Source organism: Geotrypetes seraphini, chromosome 2 (assembly GCF_902459505.1).
Source record: "Geotrypetes seraphini chromosome 2, aGeoSer1.1, whole genome shotgun sequence".
NCBI lineage: Eukaryota > Metazoa > Chordata > Amphibia > Gymnophiona > Dermophiidae > Geotrypetes > Geotrypetes seraphini.
The window spans coordinates 417,713,240-417,740,821 of NC_047085.1; the positions used below are offsets into that span (position 1 = coordinate 417,713,240).

The 27,582-nt window shown below is 42.1% G+C and overlaps 1 protein-coding gene and 1 pseudogene across 6 annotated transcripts in view; one reads left to right on the forward strand and one right to left on the reverse strand.

Moving 5' to 3' along the window:
* The window catches only part of SGCE (sarcoglycan epsilon), a 101,031-nt gene that overhangs the window by 56,389 nt on the left and 17,060 nt on the right, over nt 1–27,582 (forward strand). For 4 of the 6 annotated variants that reach the window (XM_033931100.1, XM_033931098.1, XM_033931103.1 and 1 more), the window contains 3 exons: nt 327–515; nt 5,506–5,549; nt 7,087–8,309. In XM_033931100.1, the coding sequence (XP_033786991.1) occupies nt 327–515; nt 5,506–5,549; nt 7,087–7,163 (310 nt within the window). In that variant the 3' untranslated portion in view covers nt 7,164–8,309. Of the gene's footprint in view, nt 1–326; nt 516–5,505; nt 5,550–7,086; nt 8,310–27,582 lie in introns of those variants that run through there. The other 2 variants (XM_033931101.1, XM_033931102.1) reach the window with 2 other exon arrangements.
* LOC117355846 lies at nt 9,488–26,985 on the reverse strand (annotated as a pseudogene).

Genomic DNA, 27,582 nt, shown 5'->3' on the forward strand with positions numbered 1-27,582 from the left:
TACAATACACCCTGTCTCTCTCATTAGTACATAAATACAGCACAAGTGCATCATTAGTTGGGTAGATAACGAAGCAGAGTATACCTTAACTCCAGAGCTGGCAATTTCTAGTTATTCTTTCCCAAATGGAATGACTTTAAAATACTTTTAATCTCATTGCTCTAGTCCAAAGATTTGAAATTGTTTTCTTTGTGTATGCACCAATGGCAAACGCTTTGTTGTATTTTTTTTTTTTTAACAAATCTTTCTTTTTTTTGGTAACAGCATTGTAGTGGGAAGGACAGAACATGCATTTTTCAGCCTCTGCTTTTTCCCTTTTAATGTAGCATCCAGCTAGTGCACCACAGCGCTATTCAGAAATCCACCAAAGAGCTCCGCGACATGTCGAAGAACCGAGAAATAGCCTGGCCGCTTTCCACCTTGCCTGTGTTTCACCCTGTGACTGGCGAGATAGTAACACCACTTCACCCCGACAGCTATGACAACACCAGCATGCCGCTAATGCAGACACAGCAGTGAGTATCATCTCCAATCCTATATACATGTAATCATAACTGCACAAGGCAGCTTACCCTACACTCTGTACTAATTTACTTCAAGCCTTTTCCTCTCTGCTAGTTCTCTGTTCCACACAGTGTGAAAGGTCCCAATTGCTGATGGGAAATAGTTAGCATAATTATAATTGTATCTGTTTATTTTTTATCTTGATTTATTGTCTGCTTTTTAAAAGAGAATTTATCCAAGGCAGGATACAACATAAATGAAACAGAACAGCGAGAAAATCCATGCAGTCACATTCACCCTGTCTCTTGTTTTTCCTCTCTCTTTTTAACATTATGTTGTAAACTGCTGTGCTGTGTACACTATGTAGCTAATAGCAGTATCAAAAGCTCATGTAATAAATAAATATATAAATAGGATAAATTATATTTGCAAATATACAGTAGATATTGCCATATGCGGAAAATAATATCACAGATAAATAATGACTTATACTTTGGATTGGTTTTTTTTTAATTCTTTATTGATTTTTCAAACATCAACAGTGCAAAACACAAGTATGTATACATATAATAATTCAAGAAAAGCACATTCATCTTAGTGACATACATGAGCAACCATTTTATAATGACTAACAAGAAAAACACAAAGACATGGATTCTTTGCCAATTTAAAATAGTAGTGCATTCCCACCCTGGATGTGTATACTCAAAGGGCCAAAATTAAGATCAATTATCAGTCCTTACAGAATTTTGTCAATACAACTTGAATCATATCAATAATTTCCAAAGGAAAAAGAAGACAAAATAAATATTTTTTCAATTATATAAATCACAATACTTTGAGAGCGGACAACAGGAAATTAATTTCTCAAAAAGAATATACAATTATTCAAACGAGAAAACAGCAATACCCCATTGGTCCTAGAGCTGGAATTAGGACAAGTTATATAACTTTAAGTTACAGATTCTATGCCCTTCCTAGATTCTACAAATTCTAACAGCTCTTTAGGCTCCAAAAACAAGTAATTCTTTGTCTGATATGTAATACATTGGATTGTTTTATTATGCTGTTAACTGTCTCAAATGAATTGGCTCAGGTAGCTAGTATATAAATTTTTAAAAAAAATAAAACAAATACTTAGAATGCATGCATACATACATTTATGGGTACTGTTAAATGTTCAAGTGTGCAGCAAAGAGATTACTGAAACATGCAAGGTTGTCCTTTCCACTAGGTGGTCTGGGTGTCCGTCTAGGGTGGCAAGCATTTGGTGGTGGTCGTAGGGGGGACAGTGGCATGGCAGGAGCAGCGTCTGATCCCCCCTTGCACTGCTGCTACCCTGCCTCTTTCAGCACGAAAGTTGGAAGAGTATTCATTGTTGTTGCAGGGACTTTAAAGCCCGCAGTAGCTTTCTGCATGAACCATAAGAAAAGCCATACTGGGTCAGGCCAATGGTCCATCTAACCTAGTATCTTGGTTCATAGACAACGGCGCGAAAGACAAAAGCGCGCGCCGCCGCGCCGCTCTAAATTACAGTTTTTAGGGGCTCCGATGGGGGGTTTTGTTGGGGAACCCCCCCAGTTTACTTAATAGACATTGTGCCGGCGTTATGGGGGTTTGGGGGGTTGTAACCCTCCACATTTTACTGTAAACTGAACTTTTTCCCTAAAAACAGGGAAAAAGTGAAGTTTTCAGTAAAATGTGGGGGGTTACAACCCCCCACACCCCCCACAACGCGGCGCGATCTCTATTAAGTAAAGTGGGGGGTTCCCCCCCACGCCCCCCCATCAGAGCGCTAAAAATAGTAATTTAGAGCGGCGCGGCAGCGCGCGCTGCGCTCAATTGTCTGGGCGCGCCTTTGTCCCGGCGCGCTTTTGACCTGACACCAGTATCTTGCATTCAGCAGTGGCCAATCCAAGTCACAAGTACCTGCCAGAATCCCAAATAGTTTCAAGAGTCAATGCTACCGACCCCAGAGCAGCAAGCAGCCCCTGGAAGAGAGACTAGCTGTGGGGCTGAGATATGCGTCAGAAAAGAGGGAGTTGTAGTGGAAGAAGAGGCATGAAGGTGAGGAAAAGAAGGAAGAGGTCAGACTAGAAGAAAGTGAGGAAGGATAGCCTATGGAGAGAAAGATACATGCTTGGAGAAAAGTGAAGAGAACCAGAATTATACAGAAAAGAGGGAAAAAAAAGGAAAAGAATTGTTGAATGTGGATGTTAAGAGGAAATATGCATGTACTTAGCAAGTCCACTGCTGCTTCTCCTAAACCATGCCTATGTGCAATTCATTTACTTTTCCCATGTGTATACTCACACACTTAGGGTTACCAGATTTGGTAAGTCAAAAAAGTGGACGCCTGACCCCCATCCCCAGGCCCACCCATTCCCCAGCCTACCCACAGTGCCCTGCCCCCACCCCTGTCTCTCCCAAGTCTCACCTCTAAACCTCCCCACCCCTCAGCGCAGCCACTGTCTGGGTGTCCAGACAGTTTCCTGGACTGGAGGGAGTTTGTGTGGGTTTTGGACTCACTCTCTCCAGTCCAGCCCCTACTTTGGAATCAGGGATGGCTCTTGAGTCTGCCCTGTCACCATGTACCTCCTCCAGCACTGCTATCTCAAAACTTCAGGCAGCGGGCAGCGTTACTGAGTGATTCTGCCGCTGTCAGCCTGCCCCGGAAGCCTTCGTTCTGCAGCACTGTTCCCATGTAGGTGGGCGCTGCAGAGTGAAGGCTTCTGGGTCAGGCCAAAGGCAGCAGGATCACTCGCTAACCCTGCCGGCTGCCCAAAGTTCTGAAATTGCAGTGCCAGAGGAGGTACATGGGGACAGGGAAGACTCGCGTGAGCCATCCCTGACTCCAAAGTAGGGGCTGGACTGGAGAGAGGAGTCCAAAACCCAGACTATCTCCCTCCAGTCCAGGAAACCGTCCGGACACCCAGACAGTCCTCTAAAAAGAGAACATGTCTGGAAAATCCACACATCTGGTACACATTTATATAAAAGGCCTTTTTTTGCATGCAAAATAGGCTTTATTCATGGAAATATCTTTATAAAACTACCCTCTCAAAACAAAACAAAAAATGTTCAAACACCTCAGTCCCTTAATTTGCATAATAGAAATATACTCTCAGCTCTTAACATAGTGATTCCCAAACTGTGGGTAGGAACCCCAAATGACGTCACATAGTCAGTGGTTGGAGTCATAGAAAGAGGGCTGCTTCGGCATCCTCTGGACCTCTGCTATGACTTATGATCAGTAGTGGCAGTCAACTTGGGACCTGCAATTCAGTGGCTGTTTACAGGCCCTGTTTGCCAGTCTCTATGGGCTTCCTGTTAGACTGGAAACCATGCAGAATTTGGGGGGTCTGTGAACAAACGTGGGCACACAATGCCCTGTGCTGCTGCTGTTGCTGCCTCTACTGCTGCTGCCTTCATGCTTTGGACAAGTGGGGAAGGAATAAATAGATGAGGGAATGAAGGGCGGGGAGTGCAGGTTTCCTAGTTTGGTTTCATCATACCTCCAGGGACACATGAATTTTTAAGTGTTAAAATGTGTTCTTATTGGATAATAGTTTGGGAAGTCCTGCCCTAACTGATAAACCAATCCACCAATAAGCATATCCTGTAAAGACTGCATGTACTTTCTTTGTAATGAGCTGACTATGTTCTTGGAACTATTTTCCTTTCTTTTATGTCACGGTATGTCAGTAATTACTGTATAAACATGCTTAGTATTGCTTTATTTGTTCATTGCACCCCTGCTCCAGCAACATTAGGTTAAAACAAAGATGTAGCTACGGGTGGACTTGGTCCCCAAACCCAGCCAGCTGAATACATTTCCTAATCGTGCCCAGAACGCTGCTACCCATCTTGGCAATTGGTGGCAACTTCCTGAGTTTTTGGTACATAGTGCAGCTGCATCGCACGAGGTGGAGGCACATGGCATCACCGTGCTGTGCACCCCCTCCACACCTGCATCCCCTCTATCCTGCATTCCTTCCCTGCCGCGTGCCCCCCCCTGTGTACCTCTTCAAATGATTGCTATCAGCGAGCAGCATCTTTAACCTGATGCTCATGCCAGCCTCAGCTCACCCTCTGATACTCTTCCTGGTCCCGTGACTAGGAAGTGATATCAGGCAGGCTAGTGCAAGCAGCAAGTTAGAGATGCTTCTCGCTGCCGGCGATCATTTGAAGAGGGATGTGTGTGGGATGAGAGGTGCCAGCATCCCTGCCAAGATGATGCCCGGTGCAGTCCACCCCCTTGCTACGACACTGAATCAGCGGGTGAGGGCATCAGGAATTCAGGGAGCTGGGCAGCAGAGTGCTGAGTGCTGTTCGAGGGAGGTCTTCAGCTGGCAAAGCTTTGAGATTCCCATCAAGTCAGGCATTTGTATTTTATAAAGTTGAAGGGTATTGAGTGAGGAGGGAAAGAACATATGGTGTCTACCCACTTTTCTCTAGGCTTACCCAAATCTGCCATCTAGCTATGCTTCCTGTGCAGATTAGGAGTTTGAGTAATGCCAACAATTCTAAAAATTATTGAAAACATTTGTGTATGGAAGCTTTCTAATGCAAGGTAGCATGGCCATATGTACTGACATATTTTATGGAGTGTATGTTCCAAAAGGGTTGGCATGAAGTAATGTTTGGGTATATATATATTTGTTTATATTATGTGGTCTGCATGTTGGTTTTATTATTATGATGATGTTTGTATGTGGTGAATTTTATGATTATGCATGTATTTTTGGAATTTGCCTAGTTAATAGGAAAAATCTAGATGAATAAACTAAACAGTACTGGGTTAAAGTATGGAATATTACCACTGAGAAAGAGTTTTATCTTCAGAGAATGCAGTCTGGAGTGTTGGAATCCTGTTTTAAAAGTGATCCATCTTCACTGAGTTTCTCAACATTGCGACATCACAGAGTAGACTGATCAGCCAGTCGGGTTTCTGCTGACATCAATAAAGACCATGTTATAACCTATATTATCATTTTACAGGAATTTACCACACCAGACTAGGATTCCACAACAACAAACTACAGGTCAGTATTATTGCAAAAGGGCAAAAGTCATTAATATTGTATTTTGTTGAAGAGATCAAATTTGATAAGGAATTATTATGCTGTTTTTATAGAGTGCAGCCCAAAATTAAGATGGATTACATATATAATAAAAAACATTAACTTAAATCATGAGCTAATCAGGGGCATTTTTGATATGAAATCCAAGTACGGACATAACCGGTTCCTGGAAAACTTAAAAAATTAAAGGCCATAATCAAAGAAATAGGAAAATGCTTCCTGACATTTGAAATTCCAACTAAAAAAAGTTTAAAAAATCAACATCAAACACAATGGCGTATAAATGTCTCTGCCTATTGGAAATGCACAGAGGAAAGCGTCCTTCAGCACGGTACTGGGCTTCGCATGCAGGAAATGTCCACGGCAATGCCCCAACAATCCTTTCATATGCAAAACATGCATATATATAACACACTGCGTGTGGAACAAAGTTCCCCAGTGTGCAGTAATGTCTCTTCCAGAGATGGTGCACCTGGTTCTCCTGTGCCTGAGGCACAGGAGAGAAATCTTCAAGCACCACCTGCCACCCCATCATGTCTCCATGAGGGCCTGGAGATCAACGAGGAGCAGACTGGAAAGGTGAGTGTGCATCTCTGCCTCCCAGGATGTCCTCATCATTCATGTGCAAGTATCTCAGGTTCAGAAAATTTGTAAAAACATTTCTATATCAAGACAGGGAGCCAATCTCGAAGTAACTGAAATGGTAATTGTAAAAGCCCATTTCTAAATTGTCTAATGCAACTCCTGGGACAACGATGAGCCAAGGATGACCTACATGAACGTATAATTATGTATTTGTAACTATGACCTAACTGTATAAATAGTTGTACTGATCTACCTGTACTAGCAACCTTATTGAATGCCCATGTCAATCTGTCCTTTGTAACTTCCTGGGTAACTGACCCAACTTCTTGTAATGTAATCCGACCTTGAACTGAATAGGTAAAGGCAGAATAGAAAACCTTATTAACCTAACATAACACCAACCATAGGCAAGGTCACATATAGTGAGTGTCTCTTGCTGTTACCACACAGCCTCTGCAGTTCTGGGGGTCACAGAAGAACACAACATTGCAGAAATCACAATGTCCATAACCAACCAATGACAAAACTTGAGGGGCTTCACTGATTTGATCTACCCCCTACCAAATGTAGGCTTACCACTACCTGCTGCTATGAATGTCAGCATCACCTCGCAAAGGTATATGCAGACACCCAAAAGCACATCTGCTGCATTCCAGTGCCTATTCCCAACTCCCCCAACATTGAATATGCTCCACACCAAGCCCACCATACCATCTTCTGTCCCCTTTGACAGGACACATCATCAGCGCTTGGGTATAGCATACCCACCCCCAGCCCCCCCCCCCCCCCCCACCAGCTGTTACCATTGGTCCCAGGCTCTGGAACATAGCACAACATGTTCTGTGAATTGTAATGATGTGATTCATAGAAAGCCACTCACCTGAATTTTATCTTCACTAATTGTGTCTTACAGGTGCTTTGGTGTACACCGAGATCTCAAGTCGCTCTGGCACTGGTACTGGCACATATGCCTGGAAGATCCTGCCCTAATCCGGTGGTGCATGAGGAAGCACCTCGGGTCCCAAAATAAGTACCGGTGATATTGAATCCTCATAGCAGTTCTGTCTCCAACCAAGGCCTAAGTATGCAGCTGTCTTCATTACAATGTGCTCACAATGTGTGTCCTGCCAACCTCATACCTATGAGATGACATGGAAAGGGAAGGGGGAGGAGTGAAAGGATCCTGGACAGCACCTGCCTGTGACCCATAGAAAAGTAGCTAGCATGTCACACATAGCCACCTAGCACATTGTAGCAACAATGGCCAGATAAAAATACAGTACCAGAAGGAGTCATAGTGGGAATCAAACTCCAGTCCCCTGCTTTCAGATTCCACAGCCCTAACAACTACACCACACATGTACCTGATAAAGGACTGAACGACTGTGTAAGGATGAATGGACACTGACTACAGAGGACTGTGAGAGCACTAGTTGCCCCACCCTCAAATGGCTGGCCTGTCATATCCCAGATTCTACACTCCTCGTACAAGGCCCAAGCCCAAGTTAGGTATGGTGCCCTGTGAAACATGTCTCAAGGCCAAAGCTAGGGTCCTCTGAAATATCTACATGATAGTGACACACAAACTCTTCCCCAGGAAAACAGCTACCCAGCTATACTCTACCTTCAGGTCTTCCCAGAGTATGGCCATGAGTCATGGGCTGATGTGCAGCCACTGCCATAAGTTAGCATGAGGGGCCCACAGATAGAAGCTCCCAAATCTAGGCTTCTCAACTTGATGTCTGTAACCTGCCATTCCTACTGGGGTTTCCAGCAGAGATGGTCAGTAGGAGGGTAGAATCTGATATGATCCTTTGCCAGCCTTAGACTATATAAGCACACACATAAATGACAGAAACTGAAACCACGGACCCTCCTTGCACTAACACAGTGGTTGCTCACCCAGGCCACTCCAGCAGAGCCAGGACCCATAGGCTGAAACCCCTCTCGAGTGAGAAATGTGTCTCATATCACAACCTCCAGGGTTCCCTGCCATGTCATCTCAATGGTAGTCCACATCAGCCATGTGGCCTTGGTAACAACAATTTCCCCCTGTAGTCTCTGCCTCCCCATAGACAGCTGTCCCACTATGCAAGTCAGGGAGGATGTGCTGATCACACTTGCAATTTTTTTCAACACAAAGACTACGCTCCAGCTCCTGACCAGCCTGCCCAGGACCTACCTGCCCTGCAGAAACCCACCCAGCACAAGCTCACTCAGGACTAGCTTGTCCTGCACCATCCCAGGACCTGTTCAACCCGGACCATGCTACCCAGAATGTCATCATTGACCTTGGCCATGGAAGATGCATGTGACTCCACAGCAGGCCCACCTCACAGAGGATGTGGTAGCAGAGGGAGAGGAGGAGGAACTTGGGTGGATGGACATAGGCCCAACTGAAGCTGAAGAGTAGGCAGGAGAACAGCTACCCCAGCAACTATCCAGGATACTCTATCAGTAGATGTGTGGCCTGAACTGGTAGGCTCACCAACTGGTGGGCCCCTCCTGCGAAACACCCTGGTCCAGCTCCTGCTGCAAGTCTCAGCCTTGAGCAGGGACTTGTAGTAGGCACTGCTGGTCCAAAGCAGCATTCTGGGCCAGATACTGAGCTGAAGATGTTCCGTGAGGAGTGACACCAGCCTCAATGAGGCTAAACAACCACCTGTTGTGTTACTGGTCCACCATTTTTATTAGTTCAGATTAAAGAGTTTAACATTGTTTGTTCCATTATATGCACGGGTGGCAAGTGCTGTGGTTCACACACTGTTACACAAGCTGTGAGAAAGGGAGACTATAGAACCTAGAGGGATGAGAAGTTTCCACAATCAGAGCATCTCCCCCTGACTGTTGAGGGCCCGACCAGCGGCTATGCTGAGAGGGATCCAATGGACTCTGCAGCAGCATTGCAGGCCCCATAAGACAAGAGTGTGAATCCCAATACCCACCTCCCCCTGCATCTCAGCCATAGTACAAACCATTATCCTGTGCCCCCAGTACACAACCATTTGGTGATGGCCAATGTGTTAGGGACCAGTGGTCACAGTAAAGGTATATTTCACACAGGTGTGGAATATATGGGAACTGCTGCCTAGGTCCCCAAGGCGGGACAGGGAGTTCTTCTGTAGTCTCCCTTTCTACTTGCTCCTCCCAGGTCCTGGTTGCAGGCCAGCTGGAAGTGTAGGTCATCCAAGCTGAATCCAGAAGCCAACAATTGGGCAGTCATGGCTTCGGGCACACAAATCAGTGAGGAGACAGGCAAGACGTCTATGTGAGAGACATCGGCAGGTATTGTTGGCAGCGCCTACACATATCTCTCAGACATGTCCCCCTATCTCCACAAAATTGGAGGGCATGCCTTGCTCCTGGGACATAGCTACTTGATTGTTGGTCTCTGGACTAAGCTGGGGAAGGCCAACACTTCCATCTACCCTGCATTCCAGGCACTGTCCCTGCAGAGAATAGGGAAAGGCTGCGAAGATGAAATGAGCAAAGCAGGTTATCCTATTATTATTAGATGCTTTTTTAATATATCGTCTATCAAGGTTATCTAAGCGGTTTTACAATTAGGTACTCTAATATTTTCTCTATCTGTCCCAGTGGGCTCACAATCTATCTAACGTAGCTACATTTACCTGGAGATTAGAAGATAAAGCAGTTTACAGAAACAGTATTGTGGGCCACAGTATGGTGCAGACTGCCCACCTATATCAATATTTTAATTTGTAGCCATCTGTGAGCCCCTAGGGAACAATCTACCCATGACCCTATACCAAGAATGCTGTTAAGACAGCTGCTCTGAGGGAAGGCTGGAATTGATGGGGCTCAATGGTGTAAGAACATAAGAAGTTGCCTCCGCTGAGGCAGACCAGAGGTCCATCTTGCCCAGCGGTCTGCTCTCTCGGCGGCCCATCAGGTCCACTGCCTGAACAGTGGTCTCTGACTAATTTTACCATATACCTCTAATCCTATCCCTATAACCTTACCTCTACTCTTACATTAGAAGGGAAGAGTGTGGCGCAGTGGTTAAACCCACACCAGCAAGTCACTTAATCCCCCCATTGCCCTAGGTACATTAGATAGATTGTGAGCCTACCGGGACAGACAAGGAAAAATGCTTGAGTACCTGAATAAATTCATGTAAACTGTTCTGAGCTGTCTTGGGAGAATGGTATAGAAAATTGAATGAATTAATAAATATATACAATAGGGAAAGTATACATGAGGAAGGAAGGGACCTGTTATATAAAGTCATGTGAAAAAATTAGGACACCCCATGAAATATTCAGTTCTTAAAAAATGTTCACATATCGATGTCAAATCTTTTTTTTTATTTATCTCTGGAAAAGAAAGTAATGTAGGTAACAACAATAAATTTCCTCGATTTACTCATGAAACAAAAGATATCCATAAAAATGTATATTCTAACAGAAGAATAAATTAGGACACCCTCATATATCCTCCCACTTAAAGTGGCTCAAATCACACACAGGTGTATCACATCAGGTGTACTTAATTATAAGAATATTGTTACTCAGCATTTTAAAGGAGGTTTACCCTACTTAAACCTCAGACATTTAGTTTGTTGTGCTCATGACTGCTGTGGTGACAGTGAACACCATGGTGAGATCAAAAGAGCTGTTTGAGGCCTTCAGGAAGAAAATTGTAGCAGCTTATAAGTCTGGTAAGAGATTTAAAAAGATTTCAAAAAAGAATTTGATGTTAGCCATTCTACGGTCCAGAAAATAGTGTACAAATGGAGGACTTTCCAAACAACTGCCAACATACCCAGGTCTGGCTTTCCAAGGAAGTTGACCTCCAGAGCAGACTGCATGATGCTAAAAGAAGTCTCCAAAACTCCTAAAATGTCATCATGGTACTTATAGCAATCTCTTTCTACTGTTGATGTGAAAGTATATGCCTCTACAATCAGAAAGAGACAGCACAAATTTAACCTTTGCTTTCTAAGAGAAACATCTAGGCCAGACTGAAGTTTGCCAGAGAGAACGTAGACAAACACCAGGACTTCTGGAATAGTGTTCTATGGATAGATGAGTCTAAAATTGAATTATTTGGACACCAGAAAAGAGGACGTGTTTGGCATACACCAAATACAGCATTCCAGGAAAAGAACCTCATACCAACTGTGAAGCATGGAGGTGGAAGTGTCATGGTTTGGGGATGCTTTGCTGAAGTAGGACCTGGCCAGCTCACCATCTTAGAATCCACCATGAATTCTACCGTATAGCAGAGGGTGCTTGAGGAACATGTGAGACCATCTGTAAGAAAATCAAAGCTGAAGTGGAACTGGACCCTGCAACATGACAATGACTCAAAACATATCAATAAATCCACCAAGGTCTGGCTGAAAACTAAGAAATGGAGAGTCCTGGAGTAGCCGAATCAAAGCCCTGATCTTAATTCCATTGAGATGCTGTGTGGTGATTTGAAATGGGTTGTACATGCAAGAAACCCCTCAAACATCTCATTGCTGAAAGAATTCTGCATTGAGGCGTGTGCCAAACTTTCCTCAGACCGATGTCATACTGGTAGATGGTTACAAGAAGCGTCTCGCTGCAGTTATTTCAGCCAAAGAGAGTAGCACTACTATTAGGGTGTAGGGTGTCTGCAGTCAGAATACACATTTTTGTGGATATCTTTTGTTTCATGAGTAAATCAAGGAAAATTTTTGTTGCTTACCTACAATTACATCACTTTCTTTTCAGATAAATAAAAAAAGATTTGACATCGATATGTGAACATTTCTTAAGAAAGAACTGAATATTTCATGAGGTGCCCTAATTTTTTTCACATGACTGTACATGTCTGTGTTCTCAGTGTGGCAATCTTGTCAGGTACCAACCAGCAGGTGTGCTTGGCTATGGCAGAGTTTACCGTTTACTCTGTGTTTAGCAGGCCAGAGAACAGGGGAAGAGGGCAGGCCCCATGCAGGGGACAGTTCTGGCAGGCATTCTCCCCCTCATTTGGAAATTGTAGATAATTAGGGGGAGGGGCCCCCCCCATCATAGTCTAGTGAACAGGACATGGAGACAGTTAAAAGAGGGTTAGCTTATAAGGTATGACATAGAAAAACATACATAGTTTCAACAGGAGGCTGAAATGGAGACTGTTGTAGAGGGAGTTCAGACACAAAGCTGGGGCCAAGCTGCAAAGTGCAGACAAGATCATCCTGACCCCTCTAGAATGTATGGAACACAGAAGTATTCATGATGTAGGAAGCCAGGACACCTTAGGCCAGGCTCAGACCTATAGCCACAAATGGGTGTCTCATCAAGGTTCCCTACTGTATAGGGTTGCCAGACTTTCCTTTTGGAAAATCTGGACCCCCCTAGCCACACCCCCAAGCCCATCTAATTCCGCCCATTTCTGCCCTAATTCTGCCCCAAGCTTGCCCTAGCCCTGCCCCCCCCCCCTCCGCTGCCTGCTCTTGTCGGGCAGGGAGGAAGAACGCGCATGCGCGGACGCTACGTGATAACGTCACACATACATCATCACATGACGGCCACGCATGCGCGGACTTCCTCCCTGCCCGACACAGCTTTTCAAACCCGGACAAAGTGCCGGGTTTTGAAAAGCCATCCGGACCCCCTCAAAAGGAGGACATGTCCGGGGAAATCTGGATTTCTAGTAACCCTACTATTGCACATATTCCCACAGTGCCTTATCTCCTTTGTTCAAAGATAATAAAATAAATTGCATTAAAACAGTCAGTATTGTAGTCTGTTACTATCCCTTGTGTTCCTGCTGATCAGTACTTTTGCCCTATCTTGTCTTGCAGCCAGATCTTGCAAAACAGCAAGAAGTCCTATGTTAGCTGAAACATAAGGCAGATCAGGTCTCAGCTCAGGTCCCTATCAGAAGGGGAGGGGGAGAATAGGGTCCAAGGTCTCTGCTTACCTGGAGATAGTAGGAAGGGGGACTTCCAACTGACTCATAGTCATGGTTTCCAGGGTTCAGCTGCCTGATGCTGCAGAGACAGAGCAGAGAGCTAATGAGGGTGTTTCCCAGGTGTGGAAGATTCCAGGCTTAGAAGGCACCTTCTCCTTAGCAATGTTAATGCAACATCAATGGTTGAAAATAGTGTCTTAAGTTGGAAGTCAGGCCCCCCCAATATTTCCATATATGAACCATAATCAAAAGAAAACTGTTTATATGCATAACGTCTACGTGACCACAGGTGAAATGTTTCGGGTGCCCCCATATAAAGGTCTATCTCAGATTTTCAACCCTGCACATCCCACCATTGTCATGGCATCCAAAAATGAAGCCCTGAGCAGAAGATGCAACTTCACTGATACAGAAGTTGAGTGCCTTGTCAAAGAATTTACGGCACACCATTCCAAGTTAATTGCTCCCAAGGAGCAAGCATCATGGACCAGATTCTATAAATGGTGTCTAACCTGATAGGCGCCTAGGAAAATGGCATCTACCGCATGTCAAAGTTAAGTGCCATTTGTAGAATCGTGCCTAGGGGCACCAAAAGCAACTTGAGCATCAGTAGGCATCATAATGTTAGGCACCAATGTATTAAGCCAGGGTTTTCTTGGCCTAATATACCGGCGTCTAATGCAATCCACACCCAAACTCCGCCCCTAAGCATGCCTACTTTCCAGATAGACGCCTCTTTGTAGTCACCTACCAAGTTAGGTGCCTACTGGCTAATTATTTTTTTTTTAATATTGTTTTTTTAATAGGTTTCTAATGCCACTTTCAATTAGCGCCAATTACAGTAACCAATTTTTTAAAAATTAGGCATTTAACTCAGGTGCCTTTTTATAGAATCAGGGCCTGTATGCCTACACCAAAGACAAGGAATGGTGGACTATCTGCAACAGGCTGAATGTGGTCTACTGTGCAAACAAGGATGTGGAGGTATGCAAGCAAAAATGGAGACAGTAGAAAAAGGAGGTCAGACACAAGACTGGGGGTCAGCCTGCTGGGTGCAGACATTTTCAGCCTGACCCCTCTGGAATGCATGGCCCCACAGGCTGCTTTCCCCAGAGGGCATCCATGGCAAGGGAAGCCAGGACACATCAGCAGAGGAACCCCACTACACCCCAGCCCAGTGGACCTACTGCAAGGCCAGATTCCTAGGCCATAACAAATTGCCTTCATGGTTTTTTGCAATGGGCAGTAAAGTAGGCAGCAATCCACTAACATGGCCTAATTTCCACTACTGATGATGGGAAGGATGGTGGGAGTCCCACAGGGGAGGACTCTGAGACACATTCTGCTCCTGCAAGACCTGGCCCATCGCTTGGAGTGCAGAGTCAGGGTGGGAGAGGTGGCTCCGTAAGGGAACAGCAGAGAGGACGGGGAGGGAGAAGAAGAGCTAGGGCCATGAGCAAAGTAATTCACATGGGGTTTGTGTGTGTAGGAGGGAGAGGTATGTGTGAGGGGGTAGGGGTGTGAGGAGGGAATGTAGGAAGGTGCGGGGAGTGGGGGTGGGATGTGAGTGCTGTGCACAATTAAATAGTTCACTTACCTTTACTGGAAATTGATCTGTATGAGTCTATCTGGTACCGACCCTGTTGTGCTCTCTGGTCAGCTCTGTGTGCAGTGGGGAACGAGGAGCATCTGGTGATGGCTGCTGCAGCTTATCTGGTAGGGCCTGTCTTCTTTTGCAGGGCCAGATTATGCAGCAGGCTATGAATATTTTTGCCACCTTTTCAGGGATGTTGAGAATCTCCCCCCCAGCATGGTCTAGATATTGAAGCGATTCTTGAGCTGAACAAAGGTGCTTTCTATAATGATATGGGTTGTCTGATGCCTCATGTTGTATTCCTCCTCAACCTCATTTTGGGGGGTGGACTATGGTCGTCATGAGCCAGGTTTGCTGGGGGTTAGCAGAGGGTGTGTGTTGGCTGGTAGGGTGAGCATCTAGAGATAGAGTACTGGTTGCTGTTCTGCAGTCATGTGATCATCTAGAGGGAGGGACTATATTGAAGGTTGGGAGGGGGAAGTAGGTATGGGGTTTGGTAACCCCTGTACTGCTTACCTTGGAGCCAGTCACCAGTGATCTCCCCTAGGGCAAACCTGTGGTAGATTCTAGAATGCTGCAGTTTATAGGTATCATAATACCCAGTGTACTTTAATGCAACTCATCTAAGCTGTTCTTAGCTGTATCCTTCAATGCCGCTGCCAATTCCAGACTTCGTTCCTTTCATCTAACTGCTCCCTATGCCTGGAATAAATTACCCAAGTTTGTCTGCCAAGTCCCTTCCCTTGTTTAAAAGCAGACTGAAACTCCACTTTTTTTGATATAACCTTCCATCTATAACCTTGCTCCCCGCTGGCCACCAACCCAGCCAGCAGCTTAACCGTTCCCCTTAACTGTATCCATGACATCCTGCTTCTCTGTCTTGTCTGTTTCAAGCAGGGACCATCTTTGTGACTCTGTACAGCGTTGCTTACGTCTGGTAGCGCTATACCTTACAGATCAGAGCGGTTTACATCCAGAGAATCTGCCAAATGCAGAGGAAATACATTCAATAGGAGTAGTAACTCGCCATGAGCTACTACTGAAAAAGGTTTGAGCAAATCTAAATTAAAAATAAATAAATTGTTTAAAAAAAGAATCATGGGTGGTCCCTGGGTAGTGAGCACACACATCCACAATCTCCCCCCTTGGCATCAGATGTCACCTGCATGTCTATTGAGTGGTATGACTTCCTTTAAGTGTCCTTGTGTGTCTGGGAAAGGGTGTGTGAGTAGGACATATGTGCAGAAAATAAAGAAGAAATAATTGAGATTGATAGAAAGTTAGTGAAGGTTAAGCAATGGCTTAATTCCAATATGTTAGCCCTAAACATTCAGAAAACAAAAGCATTATTTTTCCCATGGAAAAAAGATATAAGCCTGAGTGCCCCATTCACCCTAGATAATATCCATTTAGAGTCGGTAACATCTTTAAAAATACTGGGTGTCATCATCAATGAAAGTCTCTCTTACCATGAACATGTAAGCAACACTGTTAAATCTTGCTTTTATAGGCTACGAATGATTCGCTCGGTTTCTAAGTTTCTAGAGCCAAAATCACTAAATATATTAATTCATTCTTTAATTATCGCTAAACTTGATTATTGTAATTCTTTATTAATAAATATTACAGAAAAAGAAAAGAGACGTCTTCAGATAATCCAAAATATTGCCGTTAAACTGATTCATAAGGGCAAAAAAATATGATCATGTCACTCCCTTTCTGATCAAATCCCACTGGCTCCCAGTTAATCACCGCATTACTTTTAAAATCTTACTTTTAATATTTAAAACTTTGTCTACTAACAAACCTCAATTCATTAATAAATTACTTATCCCTCACAATACGTCGCGTTCCCTTCAGTCCACTAATCAAAAACTTATAGCAGTCCTTTCCTTGAAAGTTATTGGAACTCGTCGACATGATATGTTCTCAATAATGGCTCCGCAACTATGGAATACCTTGCCTCAACATATAAGTGAGGAAAATGATTTGAGTCGTTTTAAAGTAACTTAAAGAGTTTTCTTTTTAAAGATGCTTTCAATCTTTAATTATGTTCAAAGTTTATTTTAGCTTTTCCTCAGTTTTCACTCTCCCCTCCCTGATGTTCTTTCCATTCATGTTCTCTTTTTTTTTCTAAAAGATTGAATTGTAGTTCTGCCCTTTCTTACCTTATATTTCTATTAGTCTGTAAGTCTGTCAGTCTAACCTATTATTTTAAAAATTAAATGGTATATTTTATCACATATCTATACTTTTTATTAAAGTTGTATTTCGCTTAGTAAATTAAATAAGCAATTCATCAAACCAAAATAAAACTTGAAACTTAGAACTGAGCTGTGTTGTTCTGGAGGGCCTAGGCAGTGGTAGGGAATATCATAAAAATCTGAGGTGTGGGTGAGGAACAGGGCTAGACAGTTGGAGATGGCAGGCTGGGTGAGGCCTGCATTGACTGCCAGCACTGACTGGAAGGAGCTGGTGTCCAGAAAAGTGAGGGAGGCGGTGACCTTCGTATGAGCCAGCACTAGATTGTTCCTGTGGTGCATTGACTGCCAGCACTGACTGGAAGGTGCTGGCATCCCTGTCATGGTGGTACCTATTCAGGCATAGCTGGTCAGTGAGGTCCATGACATTGGTCCTGAGCCTAAATACTCTGGGATAGGGGTATGTCATATAGAATCTGCCCTCCAAACTCTCCTCCATTTCAAGCAAAGCATCAGCTATTATAACATTCAGCACATCCCTGATTAAGGTACATATATCCCATCACCACAGGTTCAACCCACTAAATCCTGTATACCATTGAGCACTCTTCCACGCACTGGACTCAGTAATACCCAGCACCCATTCTTCCAGCACCAACAGACAATTCCGACACACAGCAGCAACACACAGCACAGTCTTCCTTAGCACAGACCACACACAGAGTAGCAACACAAAGCAAAGTTACAGACTTGGAGTGGAGAGACAGAAGACAAGTAAGTAAAGGGTTGGAGGTCTGGAGACAGTGAGGGTTGGGGAAAGGGGGCGAGATAAAGAGAAAGGAATGGGTATGACTGAGGGGCTTTGAGGGGATGAGACAAAATAGGCAAGGCAGAAATGTGAAGGTCAAAAGATTCAGACAGGGCCACAGAAACAAAGGTAACAGACCACTCCAACTCTTCACTCTTTCACAGAGCAGCACTTCCACCTCTAAATCTACTCGATAAAACTCATAGTTGGGTCCAAAGACAGGCTTGTGTTTGAGCTAGTCACTTTTAAAGGACGTCTAATTCACAATGTTTTTCTTTCAGGCACAAGGAAATAATTTTGCTATCAGTTATGGCACAAAAATTTTCAAGATGTAAGACCACCCATATCATGCCCTTGAACTGCTCCCTCCTGGAACGTTATCTTTTCATCAACTAATGAACTTGGACACATTTTTTTCCTTGGTTTAGTTATATACTGTGGACTGGACAGCTTTCTGTGAGAAAAATGTAGATCTGCCGGTTAGGATACTTTTTGGATGTCTTACTCTTTTGAAAATGAGCCCCAATACCACACAAACAGCTAATACAAACAGTATAAAACACGAGCCCTTTTACTAAGCTGCGGTAAGCACTAATAGGTTCTTGCCACAGGTTAAAAGGGCACTATTATGAGGTGTGCTCAGGTGTCCTATGGTAGTGCCGGGACTAAAAAAATTCTACACTAAAAAAATAGAAGTTATTATTTGGTGTGGGTGGGGGGGCATGTTTGGAGGCAGAGAGCAGAGTGTGCCCTATGCTAATCAGGTTTATGGGTTTGAGCCCAGTGCTGCTTCTTGTGACCCTGAACAAGTCACTTAACCCTCCATTGCCCCTGGTACTTTAGATAGATTGTGAGCCCACAGGGACCGATAGAGAAATATGCACGAGTACCTGAATGTAAAAACTGCTTAGACACTCTCCACTGATAGGCAGCATATAAGTAAAAAAAATAAACTTGGGACAGAATTTGTCCCCGTGGGAAACCCGTATCTATCTCAATCTCAGTCCTTCTACACCGGCATTCGTCAATGAAAGGCTTGAGGGTCAGTGGTTGTGTCCATTCATACTCTGATTCTTCCCTCTCTCCTTAAAAGAATGACATACAGCACGTTTGGAAACTTGGATTAGCGCACCTATACCACCTACAAAATAGCGCATGAGCCTTTGCTGCCACCTAATGGCCACAAGTTTTTTTCAACATTAGTGCATGATCAATAACTTGAAAATGAAAATTGCAGCCATTTTAGAGCCATGCTAACAAGTGATCTCGGCGTGCAGAAAATTCATGCGCTAATAATAGCGCAGGCCACTTTATAGCACAGCTTAAGAAAAGGGCCTCATAATTTGCAGTTAAAAGTAAAATAACGTTGAACTTAGGATTCAAAGTATTTCCCAAATAAAGCAATAAAATCTTTAAGGTCCAGTTTTATTGTGACCAAGTTTTATTGCATGAAGCATGTATATTTAATGTTATAAGTTGCCAGCGTGTCAAAGATATTCTTGCTCTGCTCATACAACTTAAGGGACCATTACAATTATATGACTGCAAAGTAGGTTACCCAACTTGGAAACAAAAATGCTACTTATTAAATAAGGTTTACTCTGGCTTGCATTAGACATATCTTTGGTGCTTTTCATTCAAAATTCTTCCTCTTTATTATTGCTTTCGGGAACTAAAGGAGAATTTCGTATGACAACATTTCAGAGATTTGAGGCAAGTATAAATTAATTGGTTTGTGTATTGTGATTGTGGAAAGGCTAAACAGTGATACACCTGTGGAGTAAGAAAACATAGCTTATTGTTCTTATACTTGTGGACATTATAAAGTCTGTGGAAATAATCAGTGAACATAAAAATGTAATCCATCTTGGGACGTCAGAAGTTAAAGCCAGATAATTTAGAAATAAAATGTTCAACTACTTTCTAGGAAAATGGGTTTTCAAGTTGTTTGCTTTGGCACAACTACATTTCTGCAGTATGCAATAATGCAATTCTAGGAGAATCTAAATATATGATGAACACAATGGAGTCTTATTCTCAACTCAGAAAGGTTGTGTCCTGCTCTCATTACTGTATATACTCAAATATAAGATGAGGTACTTTTCCCCCCCCCCCCCAAAAAGGAGGAAAAAAAAAAAAAAGGTCTTGAATATAAGACGGGGAGGGGGAGGGGAAGTTTAATATTCATGTGCCCTTTAACCCTCCTCCCTCCCCTGCCAGGGTTTGCATTCAGCCCCCCTCACTCCCTGCCATACCTAACTTTTTTTTTCTAGATTTATGTAGCATTTTTGATCCAAAGTATTTACAACTGATACGACATTTCACAAAAAATATTTTCTATTAATTTGGTGGGTTTACAAGTTTATATTTGTAGATCAGTTATACAGCACAAAGAAACAGATGAGAGAGCAAGATGGAGCATGATAACTCTGCAGACTGAATTCAAGACACATGGATGGATGATTATAATCTAACTTTAAAAGTTACAACAAACAAACAAAAAAAACCCCACCTGTCCTTACTCCCTGCCAGGCTCTGCACTCAGCTTCTCCCTTTCTGTTCTCCCAGGCTCTGCACCCTGACCCCCCCTCCCTCTCTTTGCCAGGCTCCTGCGTGCCTTTTTGAATCCCTAGTGGTCCAGCGACGTACCAGGCAGGAGCGAGCTTTCCGCACTGCTGTCCAGTACTGAGCCCCTCCCTGAATGGCTGCCTTGAGCAGCATAAAGTTTTACCAACCCGAGTGGCATAAATATTCGATTTAACACCATATACAGTAATCCACTCAATCAGAAAAGTACATATATTCCAACATTAATGTGTCATCTCTTCTTAATTCAGGGAAAAAAGGCCTCAGAAATGGAGCCTACGCACAGTCTTATCATAGACTGAGATAGTCAGCATAGTTTACAATGCTCCCTGCTCCAGTCATAGGCAAAAAAACCTGAATTCTTTCCTTAATCTTTTTGCTAAACTATTTTTTATTTTATATTTTTTTAAATAAATTTTATTATTTTATAAACTACAACAGTGTAATACATTTGATTGAATACAGAAAAATATTACAGAGATTACACCATTACACCTAAGCCCTAAACGTTGAAAGTAGAAGCAGGGAAAATGTCCATTATAAAAATAAAAAAACGTCCAAAAGGAGGGTTTTTTAAAATAATGGCCTGCCTCTACATTCAGCTGTTTAAATGCCAGGACCACCACTACGTCTAAACTTACACCATATAATCAACCTACAAAAAGCCTAAGTCCCAAATGCCCAAAACAAGGGCTTTTAGGCGAAGGAGGAGCCAGTCCTTCGCCTAAAAGATGGATTCTGTAATCAGTGTCTGTCAAAAACAACACCTGTTACAGAATCCCCCCTCCCCTACAACGATCCGGGCAGGAGGGAGCCCAAGACCTCTTGCCCCGGCGGCACCCACCTTCCCTCGACTTGATTGGGGCAAGAGGGAGCCCAAGGCCTCTTGCCCCAGTGGCACCTCCACTCCCCCCACCCGCCGATCACGATCCTGCCCAGCGGCACCCCCACCTGCCGATCAAGATCGGGAAGGGATCCCAAGACCTCCTGCCCAGGTGAACCCCCCCCACTCCCACTAAGATACGGGCAGGAAAGATTCCATGCCCTCCTGCCCTCGATGCAACCCCCCCACGACTGCCTCCCCGAACCCCTGATTGGCCCGACCCATGAAACCCCCCCCCGCCAACCCCCCAATCCCCCTCCCCGTATCTTAAAAATCGTTGGTCGGATGGACAGGTGCCAAGCCCGTCCATCCGACAGGCCAGCCATCACCGGAATGGCTGGCCTTAGGTCCTGATTGGCTCAGGTGGCTCAAACCCCGCCCACAGGTGGGGCCTGAGGCACCTGGGCCAATCGGAATCGGCCCAGTAGCCTTAGGCCCCTCCTGTGGTATCGCTATTGCGGCAGGGGAGATGAGCTATATCTCCTGCCCCGATGGTTGCGGTGGGGGGTGGGTAGGTTGCCGGGCCGCTGAGCTGATATCAATTTCTCAATTACCTCTCCCTCCCCCACCCCCCACCCCGGATGTGTAAGGAAAAACTTAGAAGAAAAGTACATAAACCATTAATGTGAAGCAGCAAATAAAGCCAATGGACTCCATACTTTGTTAAATGAAACACTGGACCCCAAACATTCTGCATTCATTCTCTCATATTTGTATGTATTACATACATTTGTCGACCAAAGTGTGTAGTTTAATCTATCATGGCTTTTCCAATTTTTTGTGATCAATTGAACAGCTATTCCAGTCAAAACCAGGAAAAGACGGCTTTTATATTTATCAAGGGGAGGTTTAATGTGTAACATAGTACCACAAATTATGTCAAGGGAATATCAGATTCTAAAACAATATTTATTTGTCCCCAAATTGACTTCCAGAAACTAAATATCAGTGGACAAAAAAATAACAGATGATCTAAAGTTCCTATATCAGCATGACAGTGCCAGCATCTATTAGATTTGGAACTATCTAATTTTTGCAAACGAACTGGGGTCCAAAAAATCCTATTTAATAAAAATAACCATGTTTGCCTCATAGATGCTGATGCTGTACATTTCAACCTCCAAGTCCAAATTCGTGGCCAGCGAGATACAGAAATATACTGTTTAATCTCGATGCTCCAAATATCTCTGACACTATTTTTAGGTTTTTTATTCAAAAATTCAGAAATTAATTTATAACACTGGGCAGCCTGATGTTCTACTAAATCTGTCTGGTTGCAAAAGATCTGCAGGCTATAATTTTAAAATTTTTTCCATTCAAGGAACCCACTCCAAATGGCCTGCTTCAACTGCAACCGCCTATACTGTTGAGATTTCAAAATGCCAAATGATTGTTGAAGCCGTGAAAATTCCAGCAGTTTCTCATTAGATATAACATCATCCAATGTCCGAATACCTGCCTGCATCCAATTTTTCCAGGCAATCCCAGCACCGCCCACTTGAATCTTGGAGTTTAACCATAAGGACTGCAAAGTAGATTTTATTATAGGAACATCTGTTAGTTTATCAATAAATTAAATTGTTTTCCATGTATTCAATAAAATTTTGTTGGCCCTAGCCTAGCTGGGTAATCTGATACTTAATGCATTGGGGACATAACTTTCCATTCCAGGTGTAGCTAGTCTGGTAGATTCTCCATGAGCTCGGGGAGGATCCAATACATTCCCTGGAACATAATATAGGCCTGATGTTACCTATAAAAATTGAGAAAATTTACCCCACCCTCTACAATCGGCTTTTGTAAAGATACCATAGCAATTCTAGCATTTTTACCCAGCCAAATAAATTTAGTAAGAATACTATTCAATTTTTTATAACAAGACCCCTGAAAGTAAACCGGTATCATACCCATTTGGTAACAAACTACAGGCAGAATCATCATTTTTACAGTTTGAACTCTCCCCCACCAAAACAAATGTAGTAGGTTCCAATGCTCACACATCTCTGAGACCTTTAGCAATATGGATTTTTCATTTACCTGCATCGTTTCTTCCAACATTTTCTGGATCCAAATACCTAAATATTTAATACCTCCTTCCTTCCACAAGAAAGATAATTTATCAAATAATCCCTAGGAACAGTGAACGTTTAGAGGAAGGACCTCTGATTTACTTCAATTTATCTTATATCCTGAAAATTTCCCAAATCTTTCAATCAGCTCAAGTAAATATGGAATGGTTGTTTCCGGATTCCTCAAATGAAGCAAAATATCATCTGCATAAGCAGAGACTTTATATTCCCGACCTGCTTAAGGAATACCCTGAATCTCCCCTGCCTGTTGAATAGCCAATAACAAGGGTTCCAAAACAATATCAAACAGCAGAGGAGATAACGGACATCCTTGCCTAACTCCCCTCCCCAAACAAAAACGTTCTGAAAAAGTATTATTAATATATAATCTGGCAGAGGGGGAGCTATACAAGGTTTGAATCATTTGAATAAATCCAGAACCAATACCAAACCAATTCATCGCTTGATAGATGAAGGTCCACTCTACATGATCAAAGGCCTTCTCTGCATCCAAAGATACAGAGAAGGCCGGATCATCCATATCTTTTGATAAATTTAACATATGTAATGCCAATCTAGTGTTATTAGAAGAATGTTTTTGAGCAACGAACCCCGTTTGGTGCATTCCAATGATATAAGGGAGAGCCTTAGCTAAGCGTAAAGCCAATAACTTAGCCAAAAGTTTACCATCTACATTTAGCAAAGAAATAGGCCTGTAATTAGAAACCAACATAGGATCTTTATTTGGCTTCGGCAAAACAATAGTTAAGGATTCTGCCATAGTACCTAATATGCAACCTTTAGTTAGTTGAGCCTGATATAGATTTAACAAATAAGGTAATAGGGTAATTTGAAATGATTTATAAAATTCCACCGTGAAACCATCACCACCTGGAGCGGATCAAACTCTAAGGGACTTCAATGCTGTTTGCAATTCCTTTATCAATATGGGCACTTCGAGATTACCTTTTATATGCTCAGGAATTTTAGGACCCCTAATTAATTTTAAAAATTCTATACCATCCTTTTCTTTATTTGAATAAAGCTCAAAATTATTTTTGAATATTTCCAATTTGTGAATGAGTGTCACCTTTTTCGTCTTTAATCGCAATAATTTTTACTTTCCTTTTTTTCACTTTGAGGTAATTAGCCAGTAATCTTCCTGCTTTATTCGAGTGTCCATAATACAGAGCTTGTTGAGAAAACAAATCTTTCCTTGCCAACTGTGAGGAAATCTCATTATATTTATATTTAACTTTTAATAAGACTTGTAAAATATCATATTCCCACTTTATTGCTAATTTTGCCTCTAATTCCTTAATCTCTTTTTCCAAATTAGCAAATTCCATATTAAGTTTTTTCCTAACATGTGCCGCAAATGAAATAATCTGCCCTCTTATGGTTGCTTTAAATGCATCCCATAATATTTCCTCTGAAATTTCTTTTGATACATTGATTTGAAAATATTCTTCCATCTTTTGTTGAATATCTTCAAAAAAATTTGAATCTACAAGCAATGTATTATTGAATCTCCAGACTGGTCTTCCCATATCAACTTCATCCACCCTAAATTCAAGCCAGACACTACCATGATCTGATAAGATGATTGGATCTATGTTAGGTTTTATCACATTTTGTACTAACAAATCTGAAACAAAAATATAGTCTATTCTTGAAAATGAATTATGAACATGGGAACAAAATGAAAATTCCCGAGCATTAAAATGAAGAATCCTCCATATATCTTTTAATCCACAAGATTGTACCATATTATCTAAACCCATTGACTTTATTAATCTACTAGGATTTTTGTCTGTCAATGGATCCATTACAGCATTAAAGTCTCCCGCTACTACTATTTTATAAGTAGCCAGTGGCAATAGCAACTTTTGAAGAGATACAAAAAATTCTGTTTGATTAGCATTAGGGGCATAAATATTCATAAGCATCAAAGAATTTTTCCCCAAGCTCATTTCCACCTGCACCCACCTACCTGCGGGGTCTATAGCCTTTAATGTAAATACCACCATACATTTTTTGTGAACCAGAATAGCCACTCCTGCTTTTTTCCCTACAGCCGGAGCATAAAAACAGTGCTTTACCCAACCTTCTTCCAGTTTTTTCGACTCTATTATCAGACAGATGTGTCTCTTGTATAAAGCATATATCTGCATTCTGTTTTTTCAAAAAATTAAGTGTTTTTTTCCGTTTAATAGGGTGATTTAAGCCATTGACATTTAAAGAAAAAATTTTAAGAATCATCTATGGTTATCATTAACCTCAACTTCAAAGAAAAACTACATAAATTCATTTTCATACATTCTATTTGTTTGATCCTTACACATTTATAACCCCCTACTTATAACCCATTAAGTCCCCCACCCCCCACCCAAATAAATACGATTGCTTGAGAACGCCTATATGGACAAGTGATTTCAAATCTCCTCCAAGGCTTATCCACAACTATTTTATATGCTATTAATGACTTTAGGTGTTGTAAAAAGTACTTTTTCTAAAATATATTATCTTATCCAGTCCACAAAGCCAATTATCTTAATCCATATATATATTTTGTATATGTAAATATAACAATTATTAAATGATTTATTTATATACTAATGAAATTAATGCTCCTTCATGGCTTATCCAAAAAAATTATTATACATTACTAATGTCTTAAGATATTATAAATATAACTACACATAAATTTATTATCTTATTCAACCCATTTATCTGCTTTCATTTACCCATATTGTATTTTGAGGTGAAAATAATCCATACACACATATTATCCTTTATCTTATCCATTCAATTTTAAAACAATTATATTTAATTCATTAGTGTTACAAATTTAAGATTCTTATGTATATTTATATTTTCATTCATAAAAATACATCCCCAATTCCTCCTCTATAAGTCCCTATTAAATAATGATCTAATAAATCTCCTTTGCTTTTTCATCATATAACTATATCTTATAACCCATCTCTAGCCATCTTATTTTTACTACCCTCCCTCAGTTATCGTTCTTATTATTTGATATCTATTAATAATAATGTTAATACAATATATACTTAACTCTATATATCACAAACTTATATTTTTCCTTAAAAGAATCTTCATCTTCCTCTGTCAATTCTTTCATATATTGGGCCACATTTTGGCCATATATTTAGCTGTGGTGCACCTCGGCTTTGAACTCTTTGCTCTTTGCATAGTAGCCATGGAAACGCTTGGTGCTATGAGGGATGACAAGACCTCCATCCACAGCCCCTTTTATAACACTAAACACACGATTGCCAGTGGTGTTTCTGACTAGACCAGTGTCCAATTAACAGGAAAAGGCACTCGGCTGTGAGTCAATACTCTCCACGCTGAACACTTCACATGTGATCTCTACCTGCCCTGCATAAATTAATGTAATCCAAACTTAATGAGTAGCCTACAGGCCAGCAGGAGTCCGGTGCAGTATGCAGCTGCATAATTGGTTAGCCCAACTTTCACTCCATATTTTAGGAATTCATGAGAGTATGTGGCACATATAGTGACATCTCTCTCAATTCTGGCATACGCTGCTTGACTCACAAAATCCCGGTTCGCAGTGCATACAGTCAGATGATACTTTGGAGTGTAGTATTCATTCTTATCCTGAATCACTAGGTGCTTCTGATCATAGTGATCTGACTTCCCCTCTTTCCTTCTCCGGAACTTGACCTGATAACTCTTGGAGTAGGCTTTGTTTTCAACAACTTTCACAAACCACATCTCGGCTATTTCAACTCTATCTTTCACTCAGATAGCGATTTCAGCTGCGGATCCATGAGGGGCGGAAAAATAAATCCAAATGTAATTTGCAGTCTCCTTTCATGTATCTAACTAGCTCCGCCTTCATACTATCCACTTCCACTCTGAGTGAACCAGTTATTTTTGTAGTTTCAACTGGCAGACGGTTCAGCCAGTCATACACATCAATAGCATTTTCCATTAAAGTCAGTTTCTCCAAGTGATTCAGAAATGTACAGTTCCCTCAGATTACTTATTTCATCATAACTTATTGATATGCTAATATAGATAAGTTCCCTCTTTTTTCATTTGCATTTTTATAAAACCAGACACAACTGGCATGTATTTCTGTCAGATCTTGTAAACACTGCCCTCTTATTCCTTCTTTTCCAATCAGAGACATCCTATTATGCTTAATAGACATACTTGACAGATGATTCGGCCAATCCCCAGCCACTGGCTTCTCCTTCTATTGAATAGTCACATAAATCTTTTTCAGTTAAGAGTTTTGAAAAACGTTATACAAAATCACACATTGAACTCATAAACTTACAAATAGCCAGATAACTAAAAGAAAAC